We start from the raw sequence: 21,058 nt of genomic DNA, 5'->3' as shown, positions 1-21,058 counted from the left end.
ACATTTGTTTTACTCTCATCATTTGCAGTGAAACTTGTTATAGAGACACCCTGTGGAGAAAAGTGTAATTGATTGAGATTTTTGTGTAAGAAGCTGTTTGACCGCGCATTGCATGTAATACTGCAGTAATTTTATAACTAGTAATATTCTGTGCAAGTTTGACTGCTTACCATTATTTTGTTTAGGGTCACATTGTTGAAAATAAACGGGCCCATTGTTCATATAAACTGTGTCTGAGTATTGGGGAAGAAAAAGGGAGTTCACCAGAGCAAAGAGAGATCTGAACCTACTATTCCACTTCTAAGGTACACCCACGGGTGCGCTACAATTGTAAAGGAATATACCCCCCAAAGTTCAAGTCCCAAAGTGGGACAAAAAATAAAGTGAAAAAAAAAAAGTTTAAAAAATAAAGTTTTCCCAAAAAAAAATTAAAAGTTTCAAGTAAAAATAAACAAAAACTTCATTTTCCCCAAATAAATTTGTAAAACATTCCCCCAAATAAATTTGTAAAAAATAGGGGAAAAAAAAAAAAGTATACATATTAGGTGTCACATCGTCCGTATCGACTGGCTCTATAAACATATCACATGACCTAACCCCTCAGATGAACACCGTAAAAAAATAAAAAAAAAACTGTGCTAAATAAACCATTTTTTTTGTCACCTTACATCACAAAAAGTACAATAGCAAGCGATCAAAAAGGCGTTTGCCCACCAAAATAGTACCAATCTAACCGTCACCTCATCCCGCAAAAAATGAGCCCCTACCTGAGACAATTGAACAAAAAAAAATAATAATATGGCTCAGAATATGGAGATACTAAAACATATTTTTTTTTTTTTTAAAAAAGCTGTTATTGTGTAAAACTTAAATAAATAAAAAAAAAGTATACATATTTGGTATCGCCGCGTTCGTATCGACCGGCTCTATTAAAATATCACATGAGCTAACCTCTCAGATGAACACCGTAAAAAAAATGAAAAATAAAAACTGTGCTAAATAAACCATTTTTTGTCACCTTACATCACAAAAAGTGTAATAGCAAGCGATCAAAAAGTCATATGCACCCCAAAATAGTGTCAATCAAACCGTCATCTCATCCCGCAAAAAATGAGACCCTACCTAAGATAATCGCCCAAAAACTGAAAAAACTATCGCTCTCAGAGTATGGAGACACTAAAACATGATTTTTTTTTTTGTTTCAAAAACTATATTATTGTGTAAAACGTACATAAATAAAAAAAAGTGTACATATTAGGTATTGCTGCGTCCATATCGACCGGCTCTATAAAAATATCACATGACCTAACCCCTCAGATGAACACCATAAAAAATGTAAAATAAAAACTGTGCTAAATAAACCATTTTTTGTCACCTTACATCACAAAAATATCACATGATCTAACCTGTCAGATGAATGTTGTAAATAACAAAAAATAAAAACTGTGCCAAAACAGCTATTTCTTGTTATCTTGCCTCACAAAAAGTGTAATATAGAGCAACCAAAAATCATATATACCCTAAACTAGTACCAACAATACTGCCACCCTATCCCGTAGTTTCTAAAATGGGGCCACTTTTTTGGAGTTTCTACTCTAGGGGTGCATCAGGGGGGCTTCAAATGGGACATGGTGTCAAAAAAAACAGTCCAGCAAAACCTGCCTTCCAAAAACCGTATGGCATTCCTTTCCTTCTGCGCCCTGCCGTGTGCCCGTACAGCGGTTTACGACCACATATGGGGTGTTTCTGTAAACTACAGAATCAGGGCCATAAATATTGAGTTTGGTTTGGCTGTTAACCCTTGCTTTGTAACTGGAAAAAAATTATTAAAATGGAAAATCTGCCAAAAAAGTTAAATTTTGAAATTGTATCTCTATTTTCCATTAATTCTTGTCGAACACCCAAAGGGTTAACAAAGTTTGTAAAATCAGTTTTGAATACCTTGAGTGGTGTAGTATATAGAATGGGGTCATTTTTGGGTGGTTTCTATTATGTAAGCCTTGCAAAGTGACTTCAGACCTAAACTGGTCCCTAAAAATTGGGTTTTTGAAAATTTCAGAAAGATTTCAAGATTTGCTTCTAAACTTCTAAGCCTTGTAACATCCCCAAAAAATAAAATATCATTACAAAACACGAAGTAGACATATGGGGAATGTAAAGTAATAACTATTTTGGAGGTGTTACTATGTATTATAGAAGTAGAGAAATTGAAACTTGTAAATTTGCAATTTTTAAAAAAAATTTGGTAAATTTGCAATTTTTTTATAAATAGAAATGATTATTTTTTTTTTTACTTCATTTTACCAGTGTCATGAAGTACAATATGTGACGAAAAAACTATCTCAGAATGGCCTAAATAAGTCAAAGCGTTTTAAAGTTATCAGCACTTAAAGTGACACTGGTCAGATTTGCAAAAAATGGCCTGGTCCTTAAGTTGAAATAGGGCTGAGTCCTTAAGGGGTTAAACACCCCTCAAATATTTATGTAGATTAATCATGTCACCCCCTTAGGCGCCTCTTCTAAATACTAAATAAACCTAATTCTTTTAATCTATTCCAATAGCTAAGCCCCTAATCCGTTTTTAGACCTTTCTTTGTATTTTTTCTTACTCCAGGGCTTCCTTACTATGAACTTGTGCCAAGAACTGAACAGTATATTCCAGATGAGGTAAAACCAAAGCTTTGGAAAGTGGTAGTATTACATTTCTGTCCCGTTATATCCTGCTAGCCTTAGAAGTAGCTGATTGACATTGTAAGCTGTTATTTAATCTATGATCTACAAGTACACTCAAATCCTTCCCTCAGTGACTCGCCCAGCGTTACCTCCCCTAGGACATATGATACATGTAGATTATTACTACCTAGGTGTATGACTTTATATTTATCCACATTGAACCTCATTTGCCAAGTTGATGCCCAAAACTCAGAGTGCCCAAGTCAGCTTGTAGTTTATTTACATTTTCCGTAGACTGCACAGTACTACATAACTTAGGGTCATCTTTAAAAATAGAAACAGGGCTATTAATCCCATCCTCTATGTCATTAATAAATAATTTTAGGGCCGGGACAAAGTATTTTGGTGCCCTAAGCAGATATGGCAATTTGCATTCCTGACAGCCTCCCCACCCTCATGCATCCACAAAATTACACTGTGTACAGCCACCCAGTCAGGTTTGTGGATGCAGTTTTGGAAGCCAATATCAGGAGTGGGTCATAAAAGGAGAGAAAGTATTAAGGACAGATATGGCTTCTCTTTTTTTTTTATTAACTCAAGAAACCTGACTGTGTGGTTGTACGCTAACAAAGAACAAAAGGGTGTCCATTTGGCCTCCCCTGGGCTGGCATACATCTTTAGACCTTTTTTCCATGTTAAAAATAAGTATACTGCGTGTATTACATTTTTTACTGCATGTTTCCATGTCAAATAATACGGTATATGTATTTTCTCTGGGAAATTAGATGTGAATATTCCTCTAATACTGCAACAAAATATACCGTCTCCTCTTTAACACTCCATCCCACTGGCAGCCTGGCCCTCTCAGTCCCTGGGAGCAGGTATTATTACAGTCCTACATGTTCTTATAGAGAGCAACTAATCGGCATTTGCAGTTTTATTGTCCAGGCAATGCTCCTCTGGAATTCTGGGAAGAGAATATGCAAATGAGGTCTTAGCAAGCTCTCCTTTCCGTTTCAAAGTGTCCAAGCCCACCACCCTTCCCTGCTGTCTGCTCCTCCCCTATATCACCGTGAGATCAGAAGAGAGGGGAGAAAACTTGGGAGGTTATGTGAGGAGTAGACAAGTGGGGAAGGGCGTTGGGCTTGGGCACTTTGAAAAGGTAAACCTGGCCAGCTGGGCACTTGAGACATTTTTCAGACAATAAACACCCAGACGACATAAAGGTATGGATATAATTAAGCTTGAGCGAATTGACCTTTGAGCTTTGTTTTTAATGCTGTTTCCATACAGCATTAAAATGTACTGGCTCCATGTACGCAAAGTTTGTATCACCCGAAGTCACACAAGAATTAATGCATGGTTCTTTACTTCTTTTAATGACCATATGCACATTCATGAGCCTGATGTTTTTTTTTTTTTTTTTTTTTCAACTAAATTGCTCTTGCCACCTGGTTGCTGAGGGATGGCCCCCTAAGCAGTTGCCTATCCCCACCTACCCCTCCTCCCAACCCTGAAATAGTTAAATAATAGTGGGCACAGCACTGGACCTTGGGGTACACCACTTTTAACTGGGGACCACTCGGATTAGATCTCTAAGCCTATAGATCTTATTTTACTTTTTAAAGGGAACCTGTCACCGGGATTTTGGGTATAGAGCTGAGGACATGGGTTGCAATATGGCCACTAGCACATCCGCAATACCCAGTCCCCATAGCTCTCTGTGCTTTTATTGTGTAAAAAAACGGATTTGATACATATGCAAATTAACATAAAAGAGTCATATCTTACTTGTGTGACCAGAGAAGAGTCATATTTTCAAACTCTGACTCATCTCAGGTTAATTTGCATATGTATCAAATCGATTTTTATACACAATAGAAGCACACAGAGCTTTGGGGACTGGGTAAAATCACAATTTTCTAAATTTATTTGCTTTTAAAACAGAAAGTGATACCTCATACAATATTTATTGCTTAACATTCCTCATATGTCTACTTTATGTTAGCATCATTTTGTAAATGTCATTTTATTTTTTTAGGACGTTATAAAGCTTAGAATTTTAGAAGCAATTCTTAAAAATTTTCAGAAATTTTATTTTATGGTGTTTATCGGACGGGGTAGATCATGCGATATATTTATAGAGCCAGTTGTTGCGGACATGGTGATACCCAATATGTGTGTTTTTTCCTTTTTTTCTATTTGTTATTATAAAATCAAGGGAAAGGGGCGTTTTTTTTAATTTTTTTTACTTGAAGCTTTATTTTTTTTTATTAAACTTTATTTCTGTCCCACTCTGGGACTTCAACTTTTGGGGGTCTGATCCCCTCTGCAATGCATTACAATACATCTGAGTAATACACTAACAGGTTGCCTAGGAGAACCAGCCTGGGGCTGGATCTCCTCAGCCCCCGCAGAAGGCAGGTCCCGATGCCATGCAAGGAATTGTGCAGCCTGTGCATGGCATCGGGCTGCCTTGTCACAGCAGAAGGGCTCCCTCACCCGCTGCATGCACCTTCTATGCTGCAGTCAGCGCTAACCGCGGCATAGAAGGGTTTAATCCTCCGGCATCGGCTTTTACAGAAATGCGGATAAAGCAAGGGCCTGGCTTTCAGGGACTGCCAGACCTCGGTGCGCTCCCAATCGCCATGACGTAATAGTACATCAAAATGCATCAAGTTACTTGCCGCCATGATGTACTATTATGTCATATGTCGGGAAGGGGTTAACACTATGGCTGTGAGAAGAGAAACAGATTTGGATGCCTGTATCACAAATGCAAAGCTCTAACCTTACAAACATATATTATACAATAAATCACCACATTTTTCCCGGAAACTTATGTTAAGCAGAAGTACAGTTCAAGCAACATATACTCTTAGCTATACATGAGTATATGCTTTATACACAAAAATGAGAATAAGTTCAATAATATAAATGCCAACAGTAAAAAAAATAGTAATATACTCACAATTTCTTGGCTTTTACAATCCCCAGCTGTACAAAAGATGCCAGTGTATTTCTTAGCAAATCAGAAGATAAGGCATCATAGCATTTGGTGGCTCCTATAAAGTTACACAATATGCTAAAATATTTTATATAAAACTGAACAACTAAAAATATAATATCTACAGTGGGTGACAACATTTATTCACCTGCTTCCAGCAAATGTTTTACAAGGTACGTATCAAGCTATGAAAGTGATCGAGCAACCTGTAATATCACGATGCTACGGAATGCAGACTATTAATAACAAACTCAAAAGGGCTAGAGTATTCCGTGTAGTATATATGTTCCATATAAAATCCTCACAGCTCTTAAGATCTCAGCTTGTTGTTAATACCAAATTTAGGCTACTTTCACACTAGTGTTTTTTGCGGATCCATCATGGATCTGCAAAAATACTTCCGTTACAATAATACATCCACATGCATCCATCATGAACGGATCCAGTTGTATTATGTCCTTTATGGCCATGACAGATCCGTAATGAACACCATTGAAAGTCAATGGGGGGCGGATCAGTTTTCTATTGTGTCAGAGAAATCGGATCCATCCCCAATGACTTACATTGTGTGTCAGGACGGATCTGTCTTGCTCCGCACCACATCGTGGACAAAAAAACGCTGGGGACGCAACCAAATGGAACGGAATGCATTTTGGTGCATTCCATTTCGTCCAGTTCAGTTATGTCCTCATTGACAATGAATGGGGACAAAAATGAAGCGTTTTCTTCTGCTACTGAGATCCTATGACGGATCTTAAAAGCAGAATTGAAAAACGCTAGTGTGAAAGTAGCCTTAATTGTTTATTTCTAGGGGATAAAGATCTGACTTGTCATGTGATGGGTAGGTAGTTGCATGGTTGATAACCATTAGGTTCCTTTTTACATGGGCAGATTATTAGTAATGAACTTTTGTATCAATGCTCATTCCTAATAACTTTTCCTTGTAAATGTGCTACTGATCACCCAACAAACAAGCAAAACTAATTGTCAGGTGATCCATGGTTTATACAGCAAATACAATCAACTTTTGTTGGTAGCACTAACTATTTATTGTCAGTCAACTGCCTTGTGTATTGACTGTTACGGCAGTGGGTGTGGAACCGCTGGTTCAACCAACAGATTTAACTTTGGGCTAATCCTTAGGGTGTTATCCTGACAGTTCACTTGTATTCACTATTTACCTTATACAAGGATCTGGACTTCACTACAAAAGAAGCCACCAGGCTGTAAGCTCCTGTAGTAGTCTCTGTGTAGTAGATGGCTGACCCATGAGGGTCAAAGACACAGGTGCAAAAAGTTGAAGGGTCGGCCAAAATCATAGTCAGGGACATGCTGAGGTCAGGGCAGGCAGAGTATGTGCAGCACTGGGGTCCTAGGTTCAAATTCGACCAAGGACAAAATCTGCATGAAGTTGTGTTTGGTTCGGTTACTCTGGTTTTCCATTGTGGACAGCTTGATGCTAATGTCTTTAAAGCACTGCTGAATATAGTAGTGCTATATAAGTGCATAAAATAAATAAACAAATCAATATGGTAAGTTGTCTGAGGTCAGGGCTGGCAGCAAAGGGTCAATAAAGAGGTCAGGCAGCACACCTTTCACAGGAAACTAGCAAGCAAGACAACCTATTGCTCAGGCACCCTTCTATAGTGGTAGGTGCCTTAAGTACCCTAAGGTGGCCAGCTACAGGCTGATGCGAACTATGGTGTTTGCAGGCCCTTGAAGAGCCAGAGGGAGTGCAAATGCCCTAATGGCAGAGGAGAAAGGCCTTGCTGGCAAGAGCAGGCCACAGTGTGCCAGAGGAGGAGAGACAGAAGACTCAGGCGGCCAGACTCACTGTAAGCAAGCTGCAAAGACATGTTCTTGCCAGGGAAGTAAAGAAAGGCTGAGTGAATCGGTGCTTCGAACCCACCTGGGGTAGCGGAGTGGTGGTGGGCACAGAACGTCGATATAACATTGGTCCACGTAAATGAGCACTTATAGTACTGTTATCAGACCTGTGTTCTGTAACAAATCATGAACTTTCTGTCCATCACATGATCAGGACAGATTGTCATCCTCCAAAACAACTGTTCTACTGATTTTCAGATCTAAAAAGCAGTCAGGCTTGATTCATCTTTATGTATTCTGATTTCCATACTGTTATTTCCATACATTTTAACTTTCTCTCCTATTATGGGTGTTTAAATTATCACTGTACTTTCACACAACTTTAAAGAGGACCTTTCACCTATTATGACATTGTGAACTAAGTATACAGACATGGAGAGCGGCGCCCGGGGATCTCACTGCACTTACTATTATCCCTGGGCGCCGCTCCGTTCTCCCGCTATGCCCTCCGGTATCTCCGCTCACTAAGTTATTGTAGGCGGAGATTCCACTCCCTAAGTTATGGTAGGCGGAGTCTGCCCTTGTTCTGCTCTAGCGCTGGCCAATTGCAGCGCAGAGCTCACAGCCTGGGAGGTTATTTTCTCCCAGGCTGTGAGCTCTGTGCTGCGATTGGCCACCGCTACAGCAGAACAAGGGCAGACTCCGCCTACCATAACTTAGTGACCGAAGATACCAGAGGGCATAGCGGCAGAACGGAGCGGCGCCCAGGGATAATAGTAAGTGCAGTGAGATCCCCGGGCGCCGCTCTACATGTCTGTATACTTAGTTCACAATGTCATAATAGGTGAAAGGTCCTCTTTAAGTCAATGGTACAAAGGGAATATAAGAAATTTTGCAACATATCTCATCAGAGAAGGCTGCCTTGTTCTACAGTTATCAGCTATTTTCTTCCCTCCCCCTCACCCCCCTTTTCATTTCTAAACTGACTTTCACAAATTTGTGAGAAATCCAACAACAAATAAATACATTTCAGATATAGGAGAAGGTAAGACAAACACACGCACTTTGAAATTTGAGCAATGCTTTCGGACCTGATAGACCATTACATTTTGATTATATTTGCTGTTAGTGGTTATGGGGGCAGAGATCTTGTCACCTGAACAAATGGAAACTCAGTGAAAAACGTGTCTTCTATGTGAGAGTTGTTGTGGGTATGCTCAGTGACTTTTGAAGAGTTCACTATGGAATGGGGTAAGCTAAGATTAAAAAGAAGGCTTTGCTATACTTGTCCTATTGCCACTCATCTCACCACTCTCCTCTATTTAAGTGAAAAGGAGTTTGTTGTCTTACTTAAAGTGTTTTCTGAAAATCTTCACTACTTAGTTATGTCTCATAGTACGGATGAAATAATGACAAAATCATACTTCCCTGCTCCCTGCCGATTCAGCCTTGTGCCCTAGCTCCCATTCATCCATCTTCTGGTCTTGTTTACTTTTGCCCGGGGTATGGACATGGTCCTCTGCAGAGCTGTAGCCAGTGGTGGTGTGTCCCCAAGTTGCATGTCACTGCTGGATCACATGCTGCCTAGGGATATGCCAGTCTCTGGCTGCATCGATGCAGGTGATCATGTCCATACCTGGTCGGAAGTAAACAAGCCAGAGTCCAGAAGGACGAATGGGAGCCAGCATGCTTTCACTAGGTCATATGGTACATGCTACAACACAGAATTAAATAGTGAAGATTACAAAAAAAACTGTACACCTGAACAGAGAAAAAACATAAAAATCTGTGACACAGAAACTTGGAAGTCAAATGTTCACATTTTCCAATCAAATGTGTTTAAAAACTTTCAGATATATAATCAGAATTTTTAGACATTGTGGGCTATGGGAAGAGTTTAAAAAAGAAAATGTGTTACACATTTAGACTACATTCAAAGGAGTCACTTAAATTGTACTTCTACAAATACATGGACACATGATATTAATCTGTTTCTATGTATTTATTTTGTACTAGCAGGATGACCCGGCTTCGCACAGGTATATTTCGACTATTTCCTTTAATGTTTGTGTGTGAGGTTAAAAGATATTCACAGTGATCCCCATAATAGTGACCTCTACAGCACCTCTACCTCTTAACAGTGACCTCCCCAACAGCCCACCCCCTTCAGTGAATTCCATTGCGGCCCACCCCCTTAACAATGACATCCACAGTGCCCCACCCCATTAACTATGACCTTTACAGCCCCCACCCCCATAAAAGCATTCTCCACAGTGGCACATCCTCTTAAGACTGACCCTCCACAGTGCCCCACTCCATTAACTGTGAACTTTACAGCCCCCTGCCCCATAACAGTGTTCTCCACAGCAGCCCACCCCCTTAACGTTGATCTTAACAGTGGCCCACCCCCTTAACAGTCACCCCACAATACTCTTAAAAGTAAACTACAGTGCCACGCACCCTTAACAGTGACCTGCACAGTGGCCCACCCCCTTAACAGTGACCTCTACAGCACCTCACCCCCTTAACAGTGACCTTCACAGTCACCTGCCACCTTAATTGTGACCTCCACAGCACCCATCCCCTTAACAGTGACATCTACAGCACCCCACCCCCTTAACATTGACCTCCACAGTACCCCACCCCCTTAACACTGACATCCACAGTAGCCTGCACCCTTTGCAGTGACCGCCCACAATGATCTACCCCTTAACAGTAACCTCGACAGTGTTCCACCCCCTTAACATTGACCTGCACAGGGCCCCTCCTCTTTAAGGGTTACCCTCCACTGTACCACACCCCCTTTATATAAGACTTCCACATCACCCTGCCCCCTTAAAATGTGACACCCATAGCACCTCTCCCTTTAACAAAGACCTCTAACAGTGAAGAAAAATGGAAATGTTATGGAAACCTGGTGGAACTGTGTATGCCAAGACTGAAGGACCTGCAAATTTCTACTGGATAATAAGGGTCATGTAACTGTGTCAATGGAAGTTAAAATGTGAGTGAAGCTGAAAGCTCCTATTGGCTAATACATTTTTTGGCAATATCTCAGGAACCATACCCCCTACATAGCTGAGACCCAGTCTAAATCCTTCCCGCACCACTGATGTACCTATGTGCCAAATATGGTGCAGATCGATCCAGTCATTTGGCAGCACATGAAGAAGAGACAGACAGATACACAGAAATTCATTTTATATATATATAAAAGCAGGATGACCCGGCGTCGCAAGTGTTTATTTCCATTCTTTAATTCAATGTTTGTGTGAGGTTAAATGATATCCACATTGTTCCTCATAACCGTGACCTCTACAGCACCCTTCCCCTATAATAGTAACCTCCACAGCAGCCCATCCCCTTAGCTTTAACCTCTACAGCAGTCCGCTCCTTTAAAAGTGACCTCTATAGTGCTCCACTCCATTAACGGTGACCTTCACAGCCCCATCCCCATAATTGTGTTCTCCACAGCGGCCTATCCCCTTAAAACTGACCATCTACAGCACCCTGCCCCTTAACATTGACCACCACAACAGTCCACCCCCTTAACTTTGACCATCACAGCAGGCTGCCCCCTTAACAGTGACCTCCACAGTACTCCACCCCTTAACACTGATCTCCACAGTGACCTGCACCCTTTACAATGACCCTCCACAATGATCTACCTCCTACAGCAGCCCGACCCCTTAACCGTGACCCCCCCACAGTGTCCCGCTCCCTTAGCAGTAACCTCCACAGTTTTTTGCCCCCTTAACAGTGACCAATACAGCGGCTTGCCCCCTTAACAGTGACCCCCACAAGGCCCTGCACAGCGTCCTGCCCCCTTAACATTGACCTGAACAGTGCCCCTCCCCTTTAAAAGTGACCCCCCTACTGCACTATGTCCCCTTAATATAAGACCTCCACAGTACCCCACCCCCTTAATATAAGATTTTCACAGCACCATACCCCTTTAACAGTCACCTCTAACAGTGAAGAAAAATGGCTGAGTTGTTATGGAAACCTGGTGTAACTGTGTATGTCCATACTGAAGGACCTGTGAGTTTCTATTGGATAATAAGGGTCATGTGACTATGTAAATAGCAGTTAGAATGTGAGTGAAGCTGCAAGCTCCTATTGGCTAATACATTTTTGTGAATATCTCAGGAACCGTGCGTCCTAGAGAGCCGGTCTAAAACCTCCCCGAACACCTGATGTACCTATGTGCTAAATTTGGTGCAGATCGGCTCAGTCGTTTGGCCGTGCATAAAGAACAAACAGACAGAAATTCATATATAACAGGGATAGCCAACTTGAGGCTCTCCAGTTGTTGCAATACTACAACTCCCATCATGCCCGGACAGTCTACAGCTATCAGCCTACAGCAGGGCATGGTGGTAGTTGTAGTTTTACAAAAGCCGGAGAGCCGCAGGTTGGCCATGCCTGATATACAGTACGGACCAAAAGTTTGGACACACCTTCTCATTCAAAGAGTTTTCTTTATTTTCATGACTATGAAGGCATCAAAACTATGAATTAACACATGTGGAATTATATACATAACAAACAAGTGTGAAACAACTGAAAATATGTCATATTCTAGGTTCTTCAAAGTAGCCACCTTTTGCTTTGATTACTGCTTTGCACACTCTTAGCATTCTCTTGATGAGCTTCAAGAGGTAGTCCCCTGAAATGGTCTTCCAACAGTCTTGAAGGAGTTCCCAGAGATGCTTAGCACTTGTTGGCCCTTTTGCCTTCACTCTGCGGTCCAGCTCACCCCAAACCATCTCGATTGGGTTCAGGTCCGGTGACTGTGGAGGCCAGGTCATCTGGCGCAGCACCCCATCACTCTTCTTCATGGTCAAATAGCCCTTACTTTCAAAGTTTTCCCAATTTTTCGGCTGACTGACTGACCTTCATTTCTTAAAGTAATGATGGCCACTCGTTTTTCTTTACTTAGCTGCTTTTTTCTTGCCATAATACCAATTCTAACAGTCTATTCAGTAGGACTATCAGCTGTGTATCCACCTGACTTCTCCTCAACGCAACTGATGGTCCCAACCCCATTTATAAGGCAAGAAATCCCACTTATTAAACCTGACAGGGCACACCTGTGAAGTGAAAACCATTTCAGGGGACTACCTCTTGAAGCTCATCAAGAGAATGCCAAGAGTGTGCAAAGCAGTAATCAAAGCAAAAGGTGGCTACTTTGAAGAACCTAGAATATGACATATTTTCAGTTGTTTCACACTTGTCTGTTATGTATATAATTCCACATGTGTTAATTCATAGTTTTGATGCCTTCAGTGTGAATGTACAATTTTCATAGTCATGAAAATAAAGAAAACTCTTTGAATGAGAAGGTGTGTCCAAACTTTTGGTCTGTACTGTATATATATATATATATATATATATATATATATATATATATAAATCAAAAAACGGAACAGCACCTCCTGAGACAAATCGCAGGTGCAGGCTACCCGGCATAATACAGCAAACAAAAAACAGTAGCAGCACACCACTATATGCGCTAAGACTAAGTGAACAGGTGAATGTGTGAACAGGGTCAAATACATGACGGCCTATAGTTACTGCATAACAGTGGAGAAGCTCTTAGCGCATATTATTGATCAAAAATATGTCGGGCCCACCTACCAGACGGCAAGGTCGCTTCTCATCAGGTGGGACCTACTCTAACACGGAATAGCCAGCTCCATTGTTTCTCTGATTAAAAGCACCAAGGGGTGGGGGATGGGCGATGAGTGCTAAGTTCCACAGAGGATGCCTAGTCCTCTATACTATATATATATCAAAAAACGGAACAGCACCTCCTGAGACAAATCGCAGGTGCAGGCTACCCGGCATAATACAGCAAACAAAAAATAGTAGCAGCACACCACTATATGCGCTAAGACTAAGTGAACAGGTGAATGTGTGAACATGGTCAAATACATGACGGCCTATAGTTACTGCAAAGCAGTGGAGAAGCTCTTATAGTGGTGTGCTGCTACTGTTTTTTGTTTGCTGTATTATGCCGGGTAGCCTGCACCTGCGATTTGTCTCAGGAGGTGCTGTTCCGTTTTTTGAAATATATATAGTATAGAGGACTAGGCATCCTCTGTGGAACTTAGCACTCATCGCCCATCCCCCACCCCTTGGTGCTTTTAATCAGAGAAACAATGGAGCTGGACATTCCGTGTTAGAGTAGGTCCCACCTGATGAGAAGCGACCTTGCCGTCTGGTAGGTGGGCCCGACATATTTTTGATCAATAATATGCGCTAAGAGCTTCTCCACTGCTTTGCAGTAACTATAGGCCGTCATGTATTTGACCCTGTTCACACATTCACCTGTTCACTTAGTCTTAGCGCATATAGTGGTGTGCTGCTACTGTTTTTTGTTTGCTATATATATATATATATATATATATATATATATATATATATATATATATTGTAGGAAGGCGCAAGGGGCCGTCATTGATGGAAGGTATGATAAAAAATAATGGCTGCACACATATAGAAACATAGAAACATAGAATGTGTCGGCAGATAAGAACCATTTGGCCCATCCAGTCTGCCCAATATACTAAATACTATGGATAGCCCCTGGCCCTATCTTATATGAAGGATGGCCTTATGCCTATCCCATGCATGCTTAAACTCCTCCACTGTATTTGCAGCTACCACTTCAGTAAAGCTGAGAAATGGGGATCATTCTAAATTCAAGTGGTGTTATACCTACTATAAATGGATCAATGGAAGCTCTTAGCGCACATTTTGATCAAACTTGTGTCGGGCCCATCTACCAAGCGTCAAGTTGGCTTCCGCAGACGGGTCCCTATAACTAATATACCGCCTTTCTTGGACTTATCCAAGTCCACATTTTCAGGGTAGTGTAGGAACCAGCTACATTTGTACTATGCTCAGAAGCCCCAGGCAGATGGGCGTTTGCTCAGTCTAAAAGAGGCGCTACCCTCAATAAATACTACAAGAAAATTTACACTGCGGAAGCCACCTTGACGCTTGGTAGATGGGCCCGACACAAGTTTGATCAAAATGTGCGCTAAGAGCTTCCATTGATCCATTTATAGTAGGTATAACACCACTTGAATTTAGAATGATCCCCATTTCTCAGCTTTACTGTTCATATGTGTGTGCAGCTATTATTTTTTATTAACCATGTTTGCTTTATGGATATGCACCTATGACTATGAATAAGAATGTGCCAGTCTAAATTTTCTTGTATTATTTATTGAGGGTAGCGCCTTTTTTAGACTGAGCAAACGCCCATCTGCCTGGGGGTTCTGAGCAAAGTAGAAATGTAGTTGGTTCCTACACTGCCCTGAGAATGTGGACTTTGATAAGTCCAAGAGAGGCGGTATATTAGTGATAGCGACCCATCTGCGGAAGCCACCTTGACGCTTGGTAGATGGGCCCGACACAAGTTTGATCAAAATATGCGCTAAGAGCTTCCATTGATCCATTTATAGTAGGTATAACACCACTTGAATTTATAATGATCCCCATTTATCAGCTTTACTGCTTATTTGTGTGTGCAGCTATTATTTTTTATCAACCATGTTTGCTTTATGGATATGCACCAATGACTATGAATAAGAATGTGCCAGTCTAAATGTTCTTGTAGTATTGATGGAAGGTATGTGTCACCGAGATTCCTGGCCTCGGTGAGGTAAGAGCCGGTAGTTTTAAGTGTCAGTGGCAGCTAGTGCTGACTGACACTGTTGTTAGTATTGCTTTAAAGCTGATCCGGGTCGGCTCTTACTGGGTGACTTCTACCCATGCTCCAGGCCGGGTCTAATTTGGCTTATATAAAAACCCAGCCAGCAGTCTCAGCAGTATCCTCCATTTGACAGAGAAGCTGGGGAGTTTCTGTGTTTTGGGACCTGTGAATTTGTGCCGTGCTAAAGGGCTGAGAGCTGCATGCCGGGAAACAGGCCGCTAAAGCCTGCTGTGGACTGCGGGTGGAAAACTGCTAACCAGGTGACGATTTTGTTCTATGGACATTGCATGGTGTGAACTAACACCAAGACTGTGAACGGTCATTTTGTTTTTCCTTATGTGTGAATAAACACCGAACTGTTTAATAAAAAGACTTTATTCACCCGTATGGCAAGGCAACGTTTCGGCTCTATACAATACATGTTGCCTTGCCATATGGGTGAATAAAGTCTTTTTATTTTTTGTCCCAATTTTGGAGTGCTGCCCGCTTTTTATATCTTGCAATTGGGTGAGCTTATTCCCATTGGACTGTGCACCCAAGGTGGTTCATTATTTTCCTTTTGCCTGTGCTGCCTTTTTTCCTTATATATATATATATATATATATATATATATATATATACACACACACACTGCTCAAAAAAATAAAGGGAACACTTAAACAACACAATGTAACTCCAAGTCAATCAGACTTCTGTGAAATCAAACTGTCCACTTAGGAAGCAACACTGAGTGACAATCAATTTCACATGCTGTTGTGCAAATGGGATAGACAACAGGTGGAAATTATAGGCAATTAGCAAGACACCCCCAATAAAGGAGTGGTTCTGCAGGTGGTGACCACTTCTCAGTTCCTATGCTTCCTGGCTGATGTTTTGGTCACTTTTGAATGCTGGCGGTGCTTTCACTCTAGTGGTAGCATGAGACGGAGTCTACAACCCACACAAGTGGCTCAGGTAGTGCAGCTTATCCAGGATGGCACATCAATGCGAGCTGTGGCAAGAAGGTTTGCTGTGTCTGTCAGCGTAGTGTCCAGAGCATGGAGGCGCTACCAGGAGACAGGCCAGTACATCAGGAGACATGGAGGAGGCCGTAGGAGGGCAACAACCCAGCAGCAAGACCGCTACCTCCGCCTTTGTGCAAGGAGGAACAGAAGGAGCACTGCCAGAGCCCTGCAAAATGACCTCCAGCAGGCCACAAATGTGCATGTGTCTGCTCAAATGGTCAGAAACAGACTCCATGAGGGTGATATGAGGGCCCGACGTCCACAGGTGGGGGTTGTGCTTACAGCCCAACACCGTGCAGGACGTTTGGCATTTGCCAGAGAACACCAAGATTGGCAAATTCGCCACTGGCGCCCTGTGCTCTTCACAGATGAAAGCAGGTTCACACTGAGCACATGTGACAGACGTGACAGAGTCTTGAGACTCTGTGGAGAACGTTCTACTGCCTGCAACATCAGCATGACCGGTTTGACATTGGGTCAGTAATGGTGTGGGGTGGCATTTCTTTGGAGGGCCGCACAGCCCTCCATGTGCTCGCCAGAGGTAGCCTGACTGCCATTAGGTACCGAGATGAGATCCTCAGACCCCTTGTGAGACCATATGCTGGTGCGGTTGGCCCTGGGTTCCTCCTAATGCAAGACAATGCTAGACCTCATGTGGCTGGAGTGTGTCAGCAGTTCTTGCAAGGCGAAGGCATTGATGCTATGGACTGGCCCGCCCGTTCCCCAGACCTGAATCCAATTGGGCACATCTGGGACATCATGTCTCGCTCTGTCCACCACACCACACCACAGACTGTCCAGGAGTTGGCAGATGCTTTAGTCCAGGTCTGGGAGGAGATCCCTCAGGAGACTGTCCGCCACCTCATCAGGAGCATGCACAGGCGTTGTAGGGAGGTCATACAGGCACGTGGAGGCCACACACACTACTGAGCCTCATTTTGACTTGTTTTAAGGACATTACATCAAAGTTGGATGAGCCTGTAGTGTGTTTTTCCACTTTAATTTTGAGTGTGACTCCAAATCCAGACCTCAATGGGTTGAAAAATTTGATTTCCATTTTTTAATTTTTGTGTGATTTTGTTGTCAGCACATTCAACTATGTAAAGAACAAAGTATTTCAGAAGAATATTTAATTAATTCAGATCTAGGGTGTGTTATTTTTGTGTTCCCTTTATTTTTTTGAGCAGTGTATATATATATATATATATATATATATATACAGTACAGACCAAAAGTTTGGACACACCTTCTCATTCAAAGAGTTTTCTTTATTTTCATGACTATGAAGGCATCAAAACTATGAATTAACACATGTGGAATTATATACATAACAAACAAGTGTGAAACAACTGAAAATATGTCATATTCTAGGTTCTTCAAAGTAGCCACCTTTTGCTTTGATTACTGCTTTGCACACCCTTGGCATTCTCTTGATGAACTTCAAGAGGTAGTCCCCTGAAATGGTCTTCCAACAGTCTTGAAGGAGTTCCCAGAGATGCTTAGCACTTGTTGGCCCTTTTGCCTTCACTCTGCGGTCCAGCTCACCCCAAACCATCTCAATTGGGTTCAGGTCCGATGACTGTGGAGGCCAGTTCATCTGGCGCAGCACCCCATCACTCTCCTTCATGGTCAAATAGCCCTTACTTTCAAAGTTTTCCCAATTTTTCGGCTGACTGACTGACCTTCATTTCTTAAAGTAATGATGGCCACTCGTTTTTCTTTACTTAGCTGCTTTTTTCTTGCCATAATACAAATTCTAACAGTCTATTCAGTAGGACTCTCAGCTGTGTATCCACCTGACTTCTCCTCAATGCAACTGATGGTCCCAACCCCATTTATAAGGCAAGAAATCCCACTTATTAAACCTGACAGGGCACACCTGTGAAGTGAAAACCATTTCAGGGGACTACCTCTTGAAGCTCATCAAGAGAATGCCAAGAGTGTGCAAAGCAGTAATCAAAGCAAAAGGTGGCTACTTTGAAGAACCTAGAATATGACATATTTTCAGTTGTTTCACACTTGTTTGTTATGTATATAATTCCACATGTGTTAATTCATAGTTTTGATGCCTTCAGTGTGAATCTACAATTTTCATAGTCATGAAAATAAAGAAAACTCTTTGAATGAGAAGGTGTGTCCAAACTTTTGGTCTGTACTGTATATATATATTTTTTTTAGCAGAAGAACCTGGCTTCGCACGGGTATATTTAATCTATTTCATTTAATGTTTGTGTGTCATTAAAAGATACAGTGAGGAACAGAAGTATTTGAACACCCTGCGATTTTGCAAGTTCTCTAGAAATCATGGAGGGGTCTGAAATTCACATTGTAGGAGACAGAATTTTAAAAAGAAAATTCTGGAAATCACATTGTATGATTTTTAAAATAATTTATTTGTCTTGCACTGCTGAACATAAGTATTTGAACACCTGAGAAAATGAGTGTTAATATTTAGTACAGAAGCCTTTGTTTGCAATTACAGAGGTCAAACGTTTCCTGTAGTTCTTGACTAGGTTTGCATACACTGCAACAGGTATTTTTGCCCACTCATCCACACAGATCTCTAGATCTGTCAGGTTTCGGGGCTGTCGCTGAGCAACACGGAGTTTCAGCTCCCTCCAAAGAAGTTCTATTGGATTTAGGTCTGGAGACTGGCTAGGCCACTCCAGAACCTTGATATACTTCTTAAGGAGCCACTCCTTGGTTATCCTGGCTGTGTACTTTTGGTCTTTGTCATGTTGGAAGACCAAGCCACGACCCATCTTCAATGCTTTGACTGAGGGAAGGAGTTTGTTGCTCAAAATCTCACAGTAAATGGCCCCATTCATCCTCTACTTAATACAGTGCAGTCGTCCTGTCCCCTTCGCAGAAAAGCACCACCAAAGCATGATGTTACCACCCCATGCTTCACAGTAGGGATGGTGTTCTTGGAATGCAACTCATCATTCTTTTTCCTCCAAACACGACGAGTGAAGTTTAGACCAAAAAGTTCTACTTTGGTCTCATCTGACCACATGACTTTCTCCCATGCCTCCTCTAGATCATCCAGATGGTCATGGGCAAACTTCAGTCGGGCCTGGACATGTGATGACTTGAGCAGGGGAACCTTCCGTGCAATGCCTGATTTGAAACCATGACGGCGTTGTGTTCTACCGACAGTGACCTTTAAAACTGTGGTCCCAGCTCTCTTCATGTCATTGACCAGCTCCTCCCTTGTAGTTCTGGGCTGATTCCTCACCTTTCTTATAATCAGTAATATCCCACGAGGTAAGATCTTGCATGGAGCCCCAGTCCGAGGGAGACTGACAGTCGTCTTTAGCCTCTTCCATTTTCTAACAATTGCTCCAACAGTGGATCTATTTTCACCAAGCTGCTTGGCAATTGCCCCATAGCCCTTTCCAGCATTGTGGAGGTCCACAATTTTGTCTCTGGTGTCTTTTGACAGCTCTTTGCTGTCTTGCCCATGGTAGTAGTTGGCTTCTGACTGACTGTGGTTGGACAGGTGTCTTTAAAGAGCTCAGACAGGTACTACTAAGTAAGATTAATGAGTGGAGTAGAGGTGGAATTTTTAAAGGCACAGTAATAGGTCTTTGAGAGACAGAATTCTTGCTGTTTCTCAGGTGTTAAAATACCTATGTTCAGCAGTGCAAGACAAATAAATTCTTTAAAAATCATACAATGTGATTTCCTGATTTTTTTATTTATTCTGTCTCTCAGAGTGGGAATGCACCTACAATGTGAATTTTATACCCCTCCATGTTCAAATACTTCTTTTCCTCACTGTACCAACAGTATCCCCCATAACATTGACCTCTACAGTACCCCGCCCCCTTAACAGTGAACTCCACAGTGCCTGCCCCTTTAAAAGTTACCTCTACAGCGGCCTGCCCCCTTAACAGTGACCTCAACAATGAACGCCCCTTTAACAGTGACCTCTGCAGTGCCCGCCCCTTTAACAGTGACCTCCACAGCAGCCTGCCCCCTTAACAGTAACATCCACAGTGAACGCCCCTTTAACAGTGACCTCCACAGTGCCTGCCCATTTAACAGTAACCTCCACAGCAGCTTCCCGTTTAATAGTGGCCCCTGAACCCTTAACAGTGACCTCCACAGTGCCCGCCCCTTTAGCAGTGACCTCCACAGCAGCCTTCCCCATTAACAGTAACATCCACAGTGAACGCCCCTTTAACAATGACCTCCACAGTGCCTGCCCCTTTAACAATGACCTCCACAGCAGCTGCCCCCTAAACAGTAATATCCACGGTGAACGCCCCTTTAACAGTGAGCTCCACAGTGCCTGCCCCTTTAACAGTGACCTCCACAGTGCCCGTCCCTTAACAGTGACCTGTACAGCAGTTGCCCCTTTAATACTGCCCCTGTCCCCTTAACAGTGACCTCCACAGTGCCCGCCCCTTTAGCAGTGATCTCCACAGCAGCTGCCCTTTTACTAGTGGCCCCTGCCACCTTAACAGTGACATCCACAGCAGCTGCCTCTTTAATAGTGGCCCTTGCCCCCTTAACAGTGACCTCTACAGCGCCCTGCCCCTTTAAGGCTAGGGCTACATGACAACATGTTTCGCGTGACATTTAGTTGCAAAAAATCCATCCAAGATGGATGCATGTCCCAGTGTAGTTGTGACCTATGTGTCATGCTACTTATTGTTGTCGTGTAGCCCTAGCCTAAAGCTGACTTACAGCAGTGAAGAAAAATGGCTGGGTTGTTATGGAAACTTGGTGTAATACTGTGTGTATGTGGAGACTAAGGGCCTGCAAGCTTCTATTGGCTGATAAGGGACATGTGACCATGTGCATGGCAGTTGC

General features: G+C 42.2%; 1 protein-coding gene across 3 annotated transcripts in view; it reads right to left on the bottom strand.

Annotated features, from left to right (window-relative positions):
* LOC120998647 (dihydroxyacetone phosphate acyltransferase-like) overlaps nucleotides 1-21,058 on the bottom strand; it is a 401,782-nt gene that overhangs the window by 61,390 nt on the left and 319,334 nt on the right. For 2 of the 3 annotated variants that reach the window (XM_040429400.1, XM_040429401.1), the window contains exon 14: nucleotides 5,645-5,738. The exons of the other annotated variant lie outside the window; for it this stretch is intronic. In XM_040429400.1, coding sequence (XP_040285334.1) covers nucleotides 5,645-5,738 — 94 coding nt within the window. The remainder of the gene's footprint in view (nucleotides 1-5,644; nucleotides 5,739-21,058) is intronic. 3 annotated transcript variants of the gene reach the window in all.

Source organism: Bufo bufo, chromosome 4, assembly GCF_905171765.1.
Source record: "Bufo bufo chromosome 4, aBufBuf1.1, whole genome shotgun sequence".
Taxonomy (NCBI): domain Eukaryota; kingdom Metazoa; phylum Chordata; class Amphibia; order Anura; family Bufonidae; genus Bufo; species Bufo bufo.
Note: the sequence above shows the minus strand (reverse complement) of the source record. Positions and strands in the feature narration are given on the sequence as shown.